Source organism: Takifugu flavidus, chromosome 16 (genome assembly GCF_003711565.1).
Source record: "Takifugu flavidus isolate HTHZ2018 chromosome 16, ASM371156v2, whole genome shotgun sequence".
Classification (NCBI taxonomy): Eukaryota; Metazoa; Chordata; class Actinopteri; order Tetraodontiformes; family Tetraodontidae; genus Takifugu; species Takifugu flavidus.
The window spans coordinates 10,003,523-10,019,244 of NC_079535.1; the positions used below are offsets into that span (position 1 = coordinate 10,003,523).

The window sequence follows — 15,722 nt, forward strand, 5'->3', positions numbered from 1 at the left end:
CGGTGATTAGACAATGTTACGTGTCACGCTTTCCAAAAGACAAAGTTTTTGAGAGCTATGTTAATTAATAAAGTAAAATAAAGTACAGTCCTTTTCTTTTTTCATTTAAAAAAAGCCCTTTAATTAGCTTTAGGCTTTTTGCAATACCGTCATATTAACTGCAGTTTACTGTGTGTTAAGTCTGGAAACTGTCCTATATCTAATATCATATATACGGTATTTCTAGATCCATATGAAGCCCAAACGCCTCTCTAAACCGCGGTTGTATCTCATATTAGCCGCTGCTCCTCCTCGGTGCTACACAAGGGTTAAAAGGACGCGCGTCGCCATGGAAGCGCTCAGTTTGCGACATGTATTCGCCATTTTGCTGCTTTAGAGAGTGGGTTCCAATGTGTGTTGGGGGCTCATCGCCTCTGTTGCTCCTAAACACCCTGCTCTCCAGTTACCTAATCTTAAAGTAAGGAAATGCTGGCGTTTTTCAGGAGCGTAGCTGCAACACCGAGCCATGGACGTTTAATCTACGCGATGTTAGAGAGATCCGTCGAGCGTCGGGATGCGAGGTCTGTTTTCTGGCTGTTTTTATAACTTTGCTAGCCCCCCGTCAGGCTGCAGCGGCTTAGCTTAGCAACCCTCGCTAACAACATCTATACTTTCCTTATATAACGTTCAAATATTCTCCACTGTAATGTCATTAACACAGTCGGGGATCGATCGGAATTAGAAGCTCTCGGTACTCTCGCCCGGTATATTCGCCAGTGATGGTCCAGTAACAAGAGGTAGGATTGTAATTTAAAGATGCAAATGTAATCTTAACCAATCTGCGGACTCCCGTGCACGACAGCCACAAGTGGTCGTGTCCATTAGTCCTAATATAGGTAATAATTGTTGTGAAAAGTTGGATATAGGCTGTCATATTGCGTTGTCATGACATATTATCCAGGCTTCGCATCGCTTCCATTGCCTCATGCTTTATTACCACTTAATATATGACCATGTGTGTTTTCTGATTTGCATTGACAGGGTCATGATCAACGGGGCAAATGCCTGCGACAGCATGAAGTAAAGAGAGGGGATTTCTTTCCTCACTTTGGGGTCCTTGGATTCTCTAGTTTGACCAAGCAGGGAAGACCATTGATAATGATACCAGGATTGATCCCCCTGGATTTATATGAGAAACTTCTGGACCTAAAGAATTACCAGAATCGCATATCTGGGGTGGAAGAGCTGAAGCATTTCCTCACGGGAGTGGACATGAAATCGGTGCCATCCGGCAGCATTGAGAAATTTATCCACTTTCTCCCGCGGCTCCTGGATGACATTAACTTTAAAGTGTTGTGCGGCACCCTGCAAGTCCTAAACCTTCTCATTCAGAAGCTTGGACCAAACGTGGAAAAATATTTCAAACAGCTTGTTTCCGTGGGTCTGAAGACTCTGGGGGACACCCGAAATGTTGTCAGAAGCGAGAACATGAGCGTGTTCCAACAGCTCACGAAGGCTGTGGCGCCGCAACAGATACTAGACCTCATCACCGGCGACTTGCAGAACAAAAACTCCAGGGTTCGAGAAGATGTGCTCAACATCGTCATGGCAGCTATGCTCGCTCATCCCAAGAAGGAGTTCGACGTCCACAAGCTCTGCTTTGAGGTTGCGCCCTGTCTCGCAGACAGCAAAAGGAGGGTCCGCCACGCGTCCCTGGAGCTGTTTGCTGTCTTTGACGTTTGCCTGGACACGGGGAAAAAGCAGCCTCTGATGAAAGCTGTGGACATGGTGGAACTGAATGAGGATGCGGACGGTCTTATGGCAGCTGTACAGACTAGAAGATCAAGGCGCGTTCTTCCTAAACTGTCACCAGAAGGGACGCTGGAATATGGTTTGGTGGTTCCTGAACCTGGAGAATGGAGCTGTTTGCATCACGATTCAGGGGCCGATCTGGACTGGGTGATGAATGGAGGACGGATAAGTAGTGCTAAAAGCAACAGGACCGAACCAGACTGCACTCGGCTGCAGGGCTATGGCAGCTTAGGTTCCCTCACCGGTGAGTTTCCTCTTCAGAGGAGGATCGTCAGTGCGGGGAAAGGGAAGAACAAACTCCCGTGGGAGATGTCCCTCTTCTCATCCACTGCTACTGATCAGCATGGCAGCCATGACAAGTGTCCTGAACAGGTAGGGCCTGTTCAAACACTGTTTTCATATTTTCATCAGTGGTAATCACTAGATGTCTTCTGGCCTGAGATGCTTGGTAGCTGATTAAAGTGTTGGTCCACTGATTGCCTATAAAGTCAATAGCTGCTTCATCATTGTGAGTGTCCACCCTTTTCTCTCGTTCTAAAAATATTCCTCAGCAATTACTTCCCTTTTGGCAAGAGCCGAACAGAGATTTAACCTCCTTAGGACCAAGTGTATTTATATTGTAATTACACGTGTTGTGATTTGACTGTTTTCTCATATGAAATTCTGTGTAGCTTTAATCACTAAATAAACTAACTCAGACATAAATTAAGCAGCAGTCCAAAAAGTGTCTACATTCAGAGTTACAATGTTCAGAATGCATGTATGGTATGTATTATTGTGATTTATCACGCCACAAAATCAATATTTAGAAAACATTACAATAAAGCTATTGGCTATTGTTATTTGCATGGGTACTGGGGCTGCAAATGTGATACTAATGTAATGTCAGATAGTATCAGGATTGTTCAGTGTGTTTTTTTATGTTAATATGCTGATAACAGTGCAGCCTGAAGAGAAAAACAAGGCCTCGTCTGTTTTGGATACTATTATTCAGCTTAGAGACTCCATTTAAAAAGCCACCTGTTTATAGCAGTGTCTGTTTCCCAGCAACCCGTTGCCACAGAGCACACTTAGTGAAGCGGCATGCAACATAATTGGTAATATCACAGGATTACACTTGTAAAATGCAGCTTGTCTGCAGCTCCAGTGTTGATTGCAATCACACCAGCCGCTCCGAGCGGAGTGTTGATTAGAATATAGGGGATTCCATTTGGGATGGGTCTATTTAAGGGTTGTGACAAAGCTGTCATTTAAAATTGAAAACATTCTTTTCATTAGTTAAATTCAGTCAGCACTTCATTAGTGGCGTATTTGTCACAATGTTAATACACTTCTTTGTCATAAGTGGTTAGGTAATGATTTTTGATGTTGCTTTTGCTTTGATTTTTGCTTTTGGTTTTGCGAAAGGAAAAATAAAACTGCTGTACTGTTCAGTGACCTGGCTGGGATGGCCGAGTATAAGTCTCATCCCTTTTGTTCTTGTCACAGGATGGAATTACACTTTATCCTCTGTGTGTTGTTTTGTCTTAAATAGGTGGCTGAGGAGGATTTCCTTTCCTTGCTGGGGAAGCTGAATTCAGAGACCAACACTTTTTGTAAGTCACCTACAGCCATGACTCTTCTCTCAATATTACAGGATACAAGGTGGCATACAGGTTTGAGTGGATGCTGTGATAAATTTAGCTGGACTAAAGAAGCCTTAAACAGGATTAGCTTGTACACTCAGAGAAGTCACTGTGTCACACGTCACCAGAAGCCCAGAGATGTGCACGCTGGATAAATGCCATGTCAGAAACACACAAGCAATGACTATTAACTTATTCAATTGGCCATTTATTTATTTTAGAATTGCCAGTGTTTTAGAGATATTCTTCTGCTCCTGGCAGGAATTAAAGGCAAGAATGGAGGACTGAATATGCAGTAAAATGATTAATCACATCTGCTGGAAACTTGGGGACATTTGGGAAGATTATAAAAGGCAAAATGATGACATATGTGTTCAAGGATTTATCTTCTTCAGATCGTCAGTCAGTGCAGGCGTAAGGTCTGATTTCCCAAAGGGGGCAGCATTCAACATCATGTAGTCCTGCTGCTCAGTGTTTTTCTGTGAAACATGTGTTTGGAGCTGGATGGAAAAAGAGGATACTATCATTTCAGTTTTTAGTACAGAATTCCAGGAACAGATGTTGGTTGAAAAAATATATATGTTTGTGTATGGCTCCAGTAGCTTTTAAATTGTCACTGTTTGTGCAGATTCAACTGAATTTTCAAAGTCCTCCAGAAATCCAGGAACCCCTGTGCACCTCAGGAGAAGTGGAAGCCTAAATATAGATGCTAACAACTTTAAAGGGATGGACTCTTTGCATTCAGGTATTGGCGTTCATTAACTCTTGAGTGATGTGCTGCAGGTTGTTTTTTAATGTGCTATCCTTAAAAGTGAACATTTTCATGTGTGACATTTAAACCGCCCATGTTGGACTAATAGATTCCAGGACACACGAGTCCTCCAGGATTCTGGCAACTCCTGTGCGTCTCAGAAGAAGCGGAAGCTTGAATTTAGACCCTGACAATTTTAAAGGTACCGACCACACTCACAAAGATATCGGTGAGCATTAACTCAGAATCATTTGCTCAGCTTTGGGACATTTTTCAATGTGCTTCACACGCTTTTAAAATCCTTTGCAAACAAAACATCCACTGTCCACGTAGGTTTAACGGGATCTCAGAAGCCAGAGTCCTCTGGGAGTCTGACAACCTCTGTGCCTCTCAGGAGAAGTGGAAGCCTCAGTTTAGACCCTGACAGCTTTAAAACCACCAACTGCACAAACACACAAAGTGGTAATGTTTAACTCCAGATTTGCTTATCTGATAAACATTTTAAATACCCTTTGCAACATTTAGACATACAGAGGACCCTATGTCCTGTAAATGCACAGTGTTTAATATCCAAAGAGCTGCAAACTATATTTCTGTCTCAGTTTTTCCTACGCTCCTAACATAGTGTACCTTTTGTACAGTGGCACCCAAGGGACACACACACTCAAGGAACCTCACTGTTACTCCCCGCTCCTTCCTCTTGCCCTCCTACCCACTATCCACACTTCCAGGAAAAAATCTTACCCCGACATTGCCCCGCCGCCAGTCAGACTTGGCCTCTTCTATGTCCAACACTTGGCCAAATAAAAAAGAGAACAGCCCTCCCCCGCAAGACAACCAGCCCGTGAAAGATACAGCAGGGGCAGTTAAAGGTATTCCCCCAACATTACACAGGTCTGTGCTGAATGTATTGACCTCAGGTTGTGTTTCTCTAACGTTGCTTTTAATACCTCTTCCAGGGGCCCACCTCTCTAGCCGATGCTCTCCTCAGCTTCTTCGCGCCTCCCTAATGAGTCCGTCCATGTCATCTTTTCGTCGAGCCCTGAGCGGCAACAGGACAAGCTTCTCTGTCTCCCCCGTTGTCCCTAAAGCAGAGCAGGTCCAGTCCTATAATGGTCAGAGGTCTACTGCCCCAGGCTGCCCTGATATTAATCTTCTAGACAGCCTTTCCCTGGACCCCGATGACGGCATCAGTATGATGCAGGATCCACAAGATGAGGATCCTCCCGACATACAGGAGGTGGTCATACTTTTCCTCCTCTTATTTAAAATAGAGTGGAAACAGTTGAACTTGAATTGTTACATCTGGAAATCCCAATCAAATGACACTTTAGGTGCAGTAGATGTATGTCATTATAGTAGAGTAAAGTTTGGTCCTCGTACTAGTATTGTGATTGCGTGTGTCTGACAGATGCAGAACTCCCTCCGTTCAGTGCGGAACAGTGCTGCTAAGAAGAAAGCCAAATTGAGGAATTACAGTTCAGATCCGGACAGCCCTGACTCAGCAGTAAAGCTTGATCTTGGTCTGGACACAACGTCACATGCCTCTCCAGTCAGTGAGAGCGGTCTGTCCAGTTTGAGCTCAATCCTCAATGACAACTTCAACAGCATCAAAACAAGGTAAAGGTCCACAGCTGTACGCAGGTGGTCCTCCACAAATCCTTACGGAAGGTGGACTAAATCATAAAAACGGTTTCACTCGGTTTCACACGTTCACGTGTAATAAAATAGTTAATTCTGCTTGTGGTGACGTCTATCTGAGCACGTTGTCATTTGTTGTATTTGTCAACAGCCCTCGAAACTCACCTTCTTCTGGAACAAAAGCTCACACCTCCAGAGTGCCTTCTGCAAAACTTAGGACCTCTGTCTCTGCGGATTTTAGCATTTTACAAGGTAAACTACTTCTTCTTTTTTTTTTAATTCTCTATGTATTTTGTCTAGTTCACATATTACATATTTGCATTTCAAGGATTTAATGAGAAGAACGAGTTGTCCTCTGAGGTGGGTATAGTTGGACACAGAGTGACTTACTCCAATGGAGTTGAACCTCATGAACGGATGACAAGACACCCTCTTCTCTGTCAAACCATCTGGTCCTGAAGCAGTCAGAGCTCTCAAACTTGGCAAAGGTTCGTCGGTGATCATTCCAAATGGAACAGAGCTTATCTTGACCTGATGGTGGAATGTTATTACGTAGCTAAGTGCAACTGTCTTCATTGGTTTTTAGAAGGTCGCAGCCTCGGTAGCAGAAGCTCTCCAGCCATGGTTGTGCCTGAAGGAGTCTTTGGAAGAGGTCAGCATTTGAACATTATTCATCTCGTAGCTAATTAAGACAAAAATGTCTTTGCAGTTACCGAGATGGTTATTTCTGATTTACTACAACGTCTCACGGTTCCTGAAGTGCTGTTCAACATTGTTCAACAGGCATGTTTAGCACCACAGCTTCCAGCCGTCCAGGAGATGCCTTTTCAGGGGAGCAGTGTGATACTATGGCCGATCCCCTCACTGATAGAGATAAATGTGATAGTCCCCAGGTCAGTCGCACTTTATCCAATCATAAATCATGTCAAACAGATTAATGCAACATGCTCCTGCCCTCACCAAAGCCCTCCTGGTGTATTTTGTAACCGTTATTTTCAGCAGTGGGTAAAAAGTAGGAGGTTTGACCAGGATCGAATGTGGCCGGACTGTCGAGATCGGCAAGAGCTTCCTTTAGGTCAGACGGACCACGCACGGGACAAGAATCGCCACCACATCAAGAAGATGTTGTCTGAGTCCACCACCGAAGTCCAAAAAGGTAAGAGGGAGGTTTGTGAACGTGACTGGACTGCTTTCAGATCATTTCACTCTGAAGAAGTCTTTTCACAGGATTCTCGAACTAAACTTGACATGTTGACTCTCCCTTTGACACAGACATACATCTTAATGGCACCACGCTAATGTCCAGTAAACGAGATCCTTTGTGTGACGAGTTCACCATCGACTCCAATCCAGCAGGCACCCAAAGCTCCAACAAGTGCACCACCCCACCCCACCAACCAAAGCCCCCCTCAATGCCTCGAAACTCCAAACCCGTGACCCACCTGAGGAGGGCTCCATTTCTCAGTAAAACCCAGCCTCCAATGTCCCACTGCTCAGGTTGAGTCCACAAACCAGTTCTTTTGTTTATTAGTTTTCTTGTCACTGTGTATCTTTGGATTGTTGCTAGGAATCATCTTCATTCGGTCTAACGCCTGGATGCTGTTTAGCTGTATAATAGATAATTGAACGTTGTAACAGGTCTTCATTGTGGTTGATGTAAGAACTTAACTGGAGTCCGAACCAATAGGACATCTTTGCTCCACAGCAGTTTATTTTCACCACCTGTTGTATTCATCGTCACCCACATTCACCACTTAATTTATCAAATTAATAGATAAAAAGTGAAGCTGCTGGTGTCTGTGCTCCTTACCCGAGTTGTCCTTTGGTAATACAGATGAGAAGAAAGACCTTTCTCAGCCTGGAGAGTTCTGTGCCTTTCCTGATCCTTACTTGGCACTGACAGAAACCTTCAGCTGTTTGCGTTCTGACGACTGGTGAGAAAAACGAAAATACTGGCAAAATCTGATAAACTCTCAAAGCCATCACGATAATTACATTAGTTCTGGTGTAAAACATACTGTATATGGGAAGTGTGGTTTTCAAAAATAATAACCTATGCTCCTTACAGTAGACTCGATATTGATGCTTAAATGATGTTTTTATTGTCCTTTTTTAAACAAGGGAGAAAAAGATGGAGGGTATGAGGCTTTTACGGAGGTTGGCTTTCTATCATTCTGACACACTGCAGGGCAAGCTTCCTGAAGTCTGCCTCTGTCTTAGTCAAGAGGTATTCTAAATTGTTGCTTTCAGTTTGGTGTATATATTCATTAAAACAATCCTTTAACTCCTGTTAGATATTGATTGAGCTATGTCAGATCGATCACTTAATATTCGTGTTAATACCATCTGTCCTATTTAGGTGAATAACCTGAGGTCAGTTGTATGCAGCTTTGCTGTAGATACACTCGGATATCTGTACAGCCACTTACAGAAAGGGATGGACCAGGAGCTGGAGGGGACGGTGAAAGTTTTACTGCAAAAGGCTGGGCAGACCAACAACTTCATTAGGCAGGCTGTGGATGCAGCGTTGGAGAGCATGATGCAGTATTGCACAGCCACTCGTAGCATCTGCGCGTTACTCTCTGTCGGAGTCAGGTCAGTATTTAAATTGCTTCTGGGACAAATTCGTTCATCTGCAATTCCTGCTGCCATATTTGGGATCATTAATATTGGAAGTTGTCCCTCTTCTGACAGCCACCCCAACACTCTCGTGAGACAATGCACTGCCCGACATTTGGCAAATCTGGTGGAGAAGGTTGGTGCAGCCCGCCTTCTTTCTGGCATGAAAGAGCCCACAGAGAGAATCTTACACTCAGTCACCAAATTTGTGCAGGACGTCTCACCCAAAACCAGGTATGTAGCGGTACTTTTTACAAGGAACCGCTTTCATGGACGAGTGAAACATTTATGTCAAGAGTAAACAGATAATCACTGTTTGATCTGAATCTCTTTAAACTGCTTCAATCCGTAGGTACTTTGGGCGTCAGATGCTTCTGTCGCTGTCATCGCACCCTAACTTTGATAAGATATTAGAGAAACACATCTCAGGCCAAGACCTGCTGACCATTAAAAACATCTTCATTAATCTCAACAAAGAGGTAAATTGCTGTGTGTAGGTTATTAGCTTAATTAATAATGTTGTACTTAGCTGCTTTACTAAGATTTAGGGACATTCTGTCTTCTTATTTGCTCGTTTGTTCGTTTATCAGGGTAATAAAATGCCTCCAGACAGTCAGTCGGCCAAGGGAAAACGCATCGTCCCAGTCAGGGGTGTTGGAAACAAGACAGAATACTGCGAACAACTCACAAGTCTGCTCGCTTCAAATGACTTCAGAGATCGGATCAAGGGAATTGACCAGCTATTGGCTGACTGTCAGCACAACTCCAACATGGTAATCAACACCATATTCCCGGTCAGTCCACGCTCTATTTCTGCTGTGTTCTTTGTGGTCGTGTGAATGAGTACAGTTCAGTTTGATCACTTTTTTAACACAATGGTTCTTCATTCAGGTGTTTGATGCCTTCAAGGACAGGCTGCTGGAGTCCAACAGCAAAGTCAACCTACATGCCCTGGAATCCCTCCCCAAAATCATCAGCATGTTGAAAAACGATATGTCTCGCGTGGTCAACATCCTGTTCCCGGCAATTGTCGACAATCACCTCAATTCAAAGAACAATGCCATCTATTCTGCTGCGGTTGGAGCTATTAATGCACTCATCCTACACCTCGGTACTTATATACATGCTCCTGTTTGAGTAGAAATTATCGGTCTACTTGTGATTCTCTTCACCATTATGACAATTTGCTTCAACAGACAGACAAATTCTTGTCCAGCCATTCTGCACCAAGGCTCAATTTCTGAAAGGCAAAGCGAAGGTGGATCTTATTGAAAAGGTTGCAGGTATGTTCATCATAAGACTGTGGTTGAAGTTTTCTAGCGTTGGCTCTGCTATCAGTTTGCATATCTTACTGTCTCTTGATTCTCCTTGCTAGAGCTTGTGCCTGAGGTCTACCCTTGCAAGCCTCAGCTCGTGGAGCACAAAGTGCTGCCCTTACTGTGGCACCTCTTGAGCACCTCTACCCACAAGGGGTCCACTCTCTGCAGGAGTGGCAGCTTATCTTCTGCCACCAACAAACTGTGCCAAGCCCTTTATGTCCAGATGGGGCCCAGCCTGACTGACCTCTCTGCCTCTCAGTCTGCCACTGTCCACGTCCTCTTAAATGATATTTTGAGGATGGAAAATTAAGGTAAAGAAATTCTTACCAATTATTACCGGACTTTACTAAAAGACACAATCATTTATTGGATTATTTAAATTCTTTATTAAGGCTACAAAAATTGGCATGGACCTCCTTTTCATTACCATGATCGTGTCGTCGTTTATTGGAAAATAATATTTTGTCACTGCTTGGATGAGGATTTAATGGTGCATGGCAAGTACACGGCCACAAATAGACATTAAACTTGTAACTCGGAATAAACTGCTTGTTAGCCAGAGATGAAATGTTCTTTATTGGTGCTATATATTTTGCTTTAAAAAGATGCTTTTGTGAGTCAAATGACTTCCTGATAGCATTGTTCGTTCTTGTTATTTCTCTCCAGACACGACCCATCCAATTGCGTACAGCCGAGCCGGCACCTCCTACGTAATGCCGTGTGTTTTAGTGATCTACAGTTTGTTGACCGAATCCGTCCATCACCAGACAAAGCACTTGGAGTTTGGGCCTCCGTTCTGTAAAGAGGATTTACTTTGGACAGGTGGTTCCCAGGTGATTACCTTAGTAGGCTGCAAGTCAATGAGGTTGAGACCTACTGGCCTAGAAGGAGTACTTGACAGTATAGATGCTTAATTCCTGCATTATAATTGCATTATTATAAGTTCAGTCAAAATTGTCATATAATTGTTTCAGGCTCAGACTCGTGACAGTGATTGTTATCCAAACTGAGGGCATTTTCACATGATCTGGTTGGTACCAGCATTTGAAAGTCCAATGTAACATCAAGAACACACTTCTGGAAATATAAATGATCGTATAGTTTTCTGGATGTTTATCTTACTGTGAAGCTCCATGCTCAACCTGCTCTCTTTGCACTTTTAAAGCACATCTTCACAAGATTGTCACGGCTTATTTTCTACAAAGCATGGGCTGCAGACAAATCGGACACACACTATCATGGAATGTAACATTGACAGGAGTCTTGCTCTTTAGCGAATGATATTTTCAAAATGTCTGTACTGTAGAAAATTGGTCGTTTTTGTAGATGTGTGAATTGCTGAACAAAAACAATACAAAATCTATTTGTACAGGTCAATTGTGTATTTGCACAGTATTATTTGAATCTGTTACTGTATGCTGTATGAAGATGGTGCCCTTTATATGTTGGATGTGATTGAAGTGTAGACTTTCAGCTTCAGTTAAAAGGGATATTTATTGTTCAGAGTTGCATCAATTTGAGCATTTTCTACCTATTCTATAACCTATTCTCTATTCTCTATTCTATTTCTACCTATTCTATAACAGAATAGAGTCAGCGTAATATGAAAGAAAATCATGAAACTAATCACAACGCATCATGCGACAAAGAGGATGCAGCGTCATCACCTTCAACATGGCTGCTCTTAATGAAATATTGGTCTGCACTTGAATCACATCTTTGATCGTTTGATTTCATTGTGTTGGTGTATAGATACAAAGTGATTTAAAGTGTGTGATGTCCACTTATGGACTTGGCTGTATATTTTTGTAAAACAGTGTGTGTGTCTGTGTGTACACTGATGCCTTGATCAAGGTGAGGTTTGCACAGTCTCCTGGATGAGGACAGCAGTTTTACACCAACGGTTGCCTGTGAAGCAGCAAAGACCCAGATCTGGTTCTGTCTCAGTTCCGTGCCAGTCTTCAAGCCTTTTAACTCAACTGTTTTTAAATTATATTGGAACTCGTTTGTGAGCAAAGGAAGATTGACTATATAAATAAAGTGTTATATTTCTGTAAAACAAACCTCAATGTGCCTCATTTTAATGTGGTGTTGGGCGGCGCAGAGGAGTCTTTATTGCAGATAGTCAAATTGATAGTCAAATTTTTATATTTGTTTCTCTATTTTATAGCAAGAAAATGGGTTTTTTTTGGTTCTCTGTATTCTTTGCACAAGTCAAAAATTAAAGGAATGAGTTTGATATTTAAACTATTTGGTCTGACCCGGAAGTCGTCAGGTAAAGTTGCCAATGTGACAGATTCAGACTTCCGTGGGGACTTCCTGGCGAGCAAAATTCTTAACAACAAATGCATTTTCTTTGATGGTTAAGTATACGTGTGCTAAAATGGTTTCTATACATTAGTTACATTTTTCATATTTTTTTGGGTAATATTTATCCTAAAATTCCAAAACCATCTGCAGAAATTCCCGATTTCCAGGTCAAACCAATAGATTCTAAATTAAAAAATGTCGGTTATTTAATTTTATTTTTGAGTACAAAACTGAATGAGACCATATACCACACATTTTATCCAAATCAAGATATTTGATTTATAAGAATTAATAGTTCCTTAAGTTCACATTCTAATATTAATATGTCAATCTAAATGTAACTTACCCAAAGGTGAATGTTTTAAGGGAAAGAAAAACAGAAACAGAGCTGATATAACTGTGGTTTTTAGTTGGACAAGGCAACATGCAAGTAATTCAGATGTAGTTAAAATTTTAAAGTCGGGGAACTGGGGAATTAAGGAGACGACTATTTGATCTGAGAAACTGAAATTCATTCATTTAGGAATTAGCGCTGCATTGTCGCCACGATTAAAGTCGTAGTTTTGGAGGCACTGCTTCCCATAGTTTAATATACTGGGAATTATGATTGCAGTATGATAGAATTAGCTGCCATTTTAAAAAAGGTACGAGTGAGCAGTTTATAACGGTTGTGCTGCAGTTTGACAGTGGTCATTCATAAATATAATATGTTGCAATTGTTATTCAAAGGCGATCATTCACACCAGCACAGCCAAAAGGGCAATTCTATTAAAAGCAGTGCCATTAGCGTAAGAAACAGTGGCCAAACACTTGAAAAGTATTTTTAACTAACTTGAAAATCCCTTTAAACTCCCTCACAGCCAATATTTTAAAAACATCAAATTCTGTGTTCAGTATTAAAATTGAGCCATAAAAACAAATAAAGGAGTTCCAGTAAATATGGACACTCCTGTAAAAAAAATAAAAAAAATAAACTGGCGCTAAAGAGAGCGGTGCTGCCAAAAAGCAGCTCAAATTTCTATTGAAATGTATGCAAAGCAGGCAGCACCATGGGGTTATGAAACCTAAATAAATAAAATGCAGTTTAAAGTTTGATTTCACAGGTTACGATAGACCCGCATCGTTTCTTGTGCCGTTAATGAAGAGTTCATGAAAAGCTTCCGCTGCGTTGTCCCCTGTAGCCTCACAATAAGCCTCTCCCGTGGGTCTTTCCATTCTGTTCCTAAGGCAGCTGGATCGGTGTCATAGCAACCGGGATGGGTTGGACGTTGCGATGAGAAGATGAGAGCTGTCACGGACCAGATGTTTTGGGCAGGTCCTGGTTCTCAGCCAAGTGGAGCTTCTGTCTGATCGCAGACACGTTAAGGACTCACACGCAGAAAACAATATCATTTAACCCTGAGTGTGAAGGACGATCATTATATGGAGGATACATGGATGTGCTGAGCTCCTCCAGCTGTGGGAAGAGATAAACAGCTGGATGAGAGGGGCATCAAAGGACAAGTCGAAAGCAGAGAATAACAAGCTGACCGATCGCAGAACACCACCATTAATAATTAATATTATCAATATTTTGCATTGGCTCAGCTTGTTTGTGTGTGTGTGTGTGTGTGTGTAAGTGTGTGTATGCATGTGTGTGTGTGTATCTGCGTGTGTGTTCTTTTTCTTGATTCTCTTGTTTCTCTTTGTTGTTTTTATCCTTTGTGAGGCACTTTGTGCTGCCCAGTGTATGAAAAGTGCCATATAAATAAAGATTGAACTGAATTGAATTGAATTGAATTGAATTGAATTGAATTGAACTGAATTGAATTGAATTGGCGTTTCAAACAGGCCTCAATTCCAAAAATGCTCTCGATGGTGGTGGCATCAGACTTACGTTACAGAGCAGGTGTTCCAGGTTGTGGTCGGAGGCGCACTTGCGCTGGTCCTCCAAGAGCTCCTCCACGTGGCTGTCGAGGCTGAAGTGCAGCCGGGCCAGCTTCTCCTGCATCTCGCGCACGTGCTCCAGCTGCTCGAAGGAGCACACTTTCCCTAAAAGAGCCACCGGGTTGCAGAGTGACTTGACCAGCGTTTCTGAGGCTTCAGCGGTGTAAAAATAGCACCGCGGTCATTTGATTCCTGCTCCAGCGAGACAAAAATCGAACCGAATTTATTTGCAGCTGGTAACAGGATATTTCCCCGGTGGTTCTGACTTACCGAAAGCCTGCAGTTTGCCTGAGTGGAAGTCGTTGAGGAGGTTGAGGAGGCCTCCCTCCATCTCTCTCACGTCCGACACATCCGTCAGAAACGAGTGCTGCAGGGGAGACGACTGGACCACTTTACTGGGCCCTGCTGGCTGAGGCGCCCTGGGTTTCTCCTTGTGGGGTCTGAGTGATAAAGAAGACAACAGGAATCACACCTCTTAGTTCTAACCCAATCTTAACATGTATGTAAAATGTAAACGTGGCACTAAAACTGTACAAAGAAACAAACCTGGTGGACTTTGGTGGAGCTATGACGGCTGCAAACGCCTCTTTTGGCTGCCCCGGCGCTCCAACGGACCTCTTGTACTTGCTCCTGTTCTTCGGGGAGGGCGGCTGCGGCAGACCCAGAGAGAAGGTGGCGCTTTTGCTGGCCGGCAGGACGGGGAGTTTCCGGGGGTTGATGGGCGGGGGAGGGGGCTGGGGGAGAGACACCTTGGGGCTGCGCTTCTTGCGCTTGTCTTCCATCATGACGCGCTCCGGCGAGGCCAGATGTTGGGTGCTGATGCGGGAACGGTCCTGAAACAACGAAGGCGGGCCGTTCAAACCCGCTGGTTTCTACTGATCCCTGGAGGTTCTGACTGACCCACTTAAAGGAGATGTAATAAATGCAGACATACGGTGGTTTTAACCCATGGTGGAGATTTAAGCAAAAATAACTTTACTAAAATATTACAAATGCAAACATGTTATGCAAACCACATGCGCTTTAGATTGCTTTAAAATTAACAAACAACGGGACGTTTATTACATTATTATTGGTGATCAAAGATATTATCTGACTTGGACTCAAAACTCGCTGCTGGTGTCTTGAATTATTAATAATTATTTCATTCTCCCTGTAAGTGCTCCAGAGCTTTTCCGCTGCCGAGTTTCCAGTAACATTGATCTCGTTACAGCAGACTGATGGAGGAGCTCTTATCTCCAGAATATCCCCAGCATCACTGTGGCGGCGAGCCTCCATTACCACAAACACACCTCATCTGCACTTTATCCTTCTTCCGCGGGGATAAAACACACAGTTTGGCGACAGTGTCAGTAAACGCACCGCGCAGAGGTCAATCGGTTCCACCATGTTGTTAAATTCACCCGGAGAAACGACGCGTAACCGGATTTATTATCCACGATGAATCAGACTCACCGAGGCGGTGACGCACCGGCGGCGCGCACTTACACGCGTGCCCCGGACACGCGGAAGGTGGTTTCGAGCGAACACGCGTTCGGGAAAGACGAAGGCTTTGTTTTCTGCAGCAGCAGCGACCTGAAATACTGGGAAATGAAGCGCGCAGCCATCGATGCGCTCGGCTCAAACAAAGCTCTCTTTATCCGTCTTAAAGGGCCAGTCACCCGCATCTGCCCGCAGACGCCCGCGGGGGGGCGCCACCCCCCCAGAATGCTTTTGTTTAACCTTCATACCCCCCCTCCA

General features: G+C 43.4%; 2 protein-coding genes across 5 annotated transcripts; one reads left to right on the plus strand and one right to left on the minus strand.

The window, feature by feature from the left end:
* Positions 1 to 285: 285 nt before the first annotated feature.
* Positions 286 to 11,809, plus strand: LOC130540145 (TOG array regulator of axonemal microtubules protein 1). Its single transcript, XM_057059091.1, is given in 26 exon segments — positions 286 to 560; positions 1,021 to 2,163; positions 3,326 to 3,386; positions 4,045 to 4,161; positions 4,277 to 4,396; positions 4,501 to 4,629; positions 4,809 to 5,039; positions 5,127 to 5,407; positions 5,579 to 5,787; positions 5,960 to 6,060; positions 6,137 to 6,246; positions 6,248 to 6,296; positions 6,395 to 6,460; positions 6,592 to 6,701; positions 6,808 to 6,964; positions 7,081 to 7,305; positions 7,643 to 7,742; positions 7,930 to 8,035; positions 8,168 to 8,403; positions 8,503 to 8,661; positions 8,780 to 8,906; positions 9,018 to 9,221; positions 9,319 to 9,538; positions 9,624 to 9,710; positions 9,803 to 10,057; positions 10,413 to 11,809. Coding segments are annotated over 24 exon segments (4,485 nt in total). The 5' UTR covers positions 286 to 560; positions 1,021 to 1,137; the 3' UTR covers position 10,057; positions 10,413 to 11,809.
* A 636-nt stretch (positions 11,810 to 12,445) lies between these two features.
* Positions 12,446 to 15,626, minus strand: ccdc28b (coiled-coil domain containing 28B). Of its 4 annotated transcripts, none has more exons than XM_057059092.1 (6): positions 15,345 to 15,626; positions 14,529 to 14,815; positions 14,253 to 14,422; positions 13,933 to 14,087; positions 13,490 to 13,512; positions 12,446 to 13,402 (listed from the first exon to the last, which is right to left on the minus strand). In XM_057059092.1, the coding sequence occupies exons 1-6, from the start codon at positions 15,369 to 15,371 to the stop codon at positions 13,348 to 13,350; spliced, it is 717 nt and encodes a 238-aa protein (XP_056915072.1). In that variant the 5' UTR covers positions 15,372 to 15,626; the 3' UTR covers positions 12,446 to 13,347. The 4 variants fall into 4 exon arrangements, with proteins under 4 accessions (XP_056915072.1, XP_056915073.1, XP_056915074.1 ...); XM_057059093.1 differs by having other exon boundaries at positions 15,438 to 15,625; XM_057059094.1 differs by having other exon boundaries at positions 14,529 to 14,885; positions 15,438 to 15,625.
* Between the last annotated feature and the right edge of the window lie 96 nt (positions 15,627 to 15,722).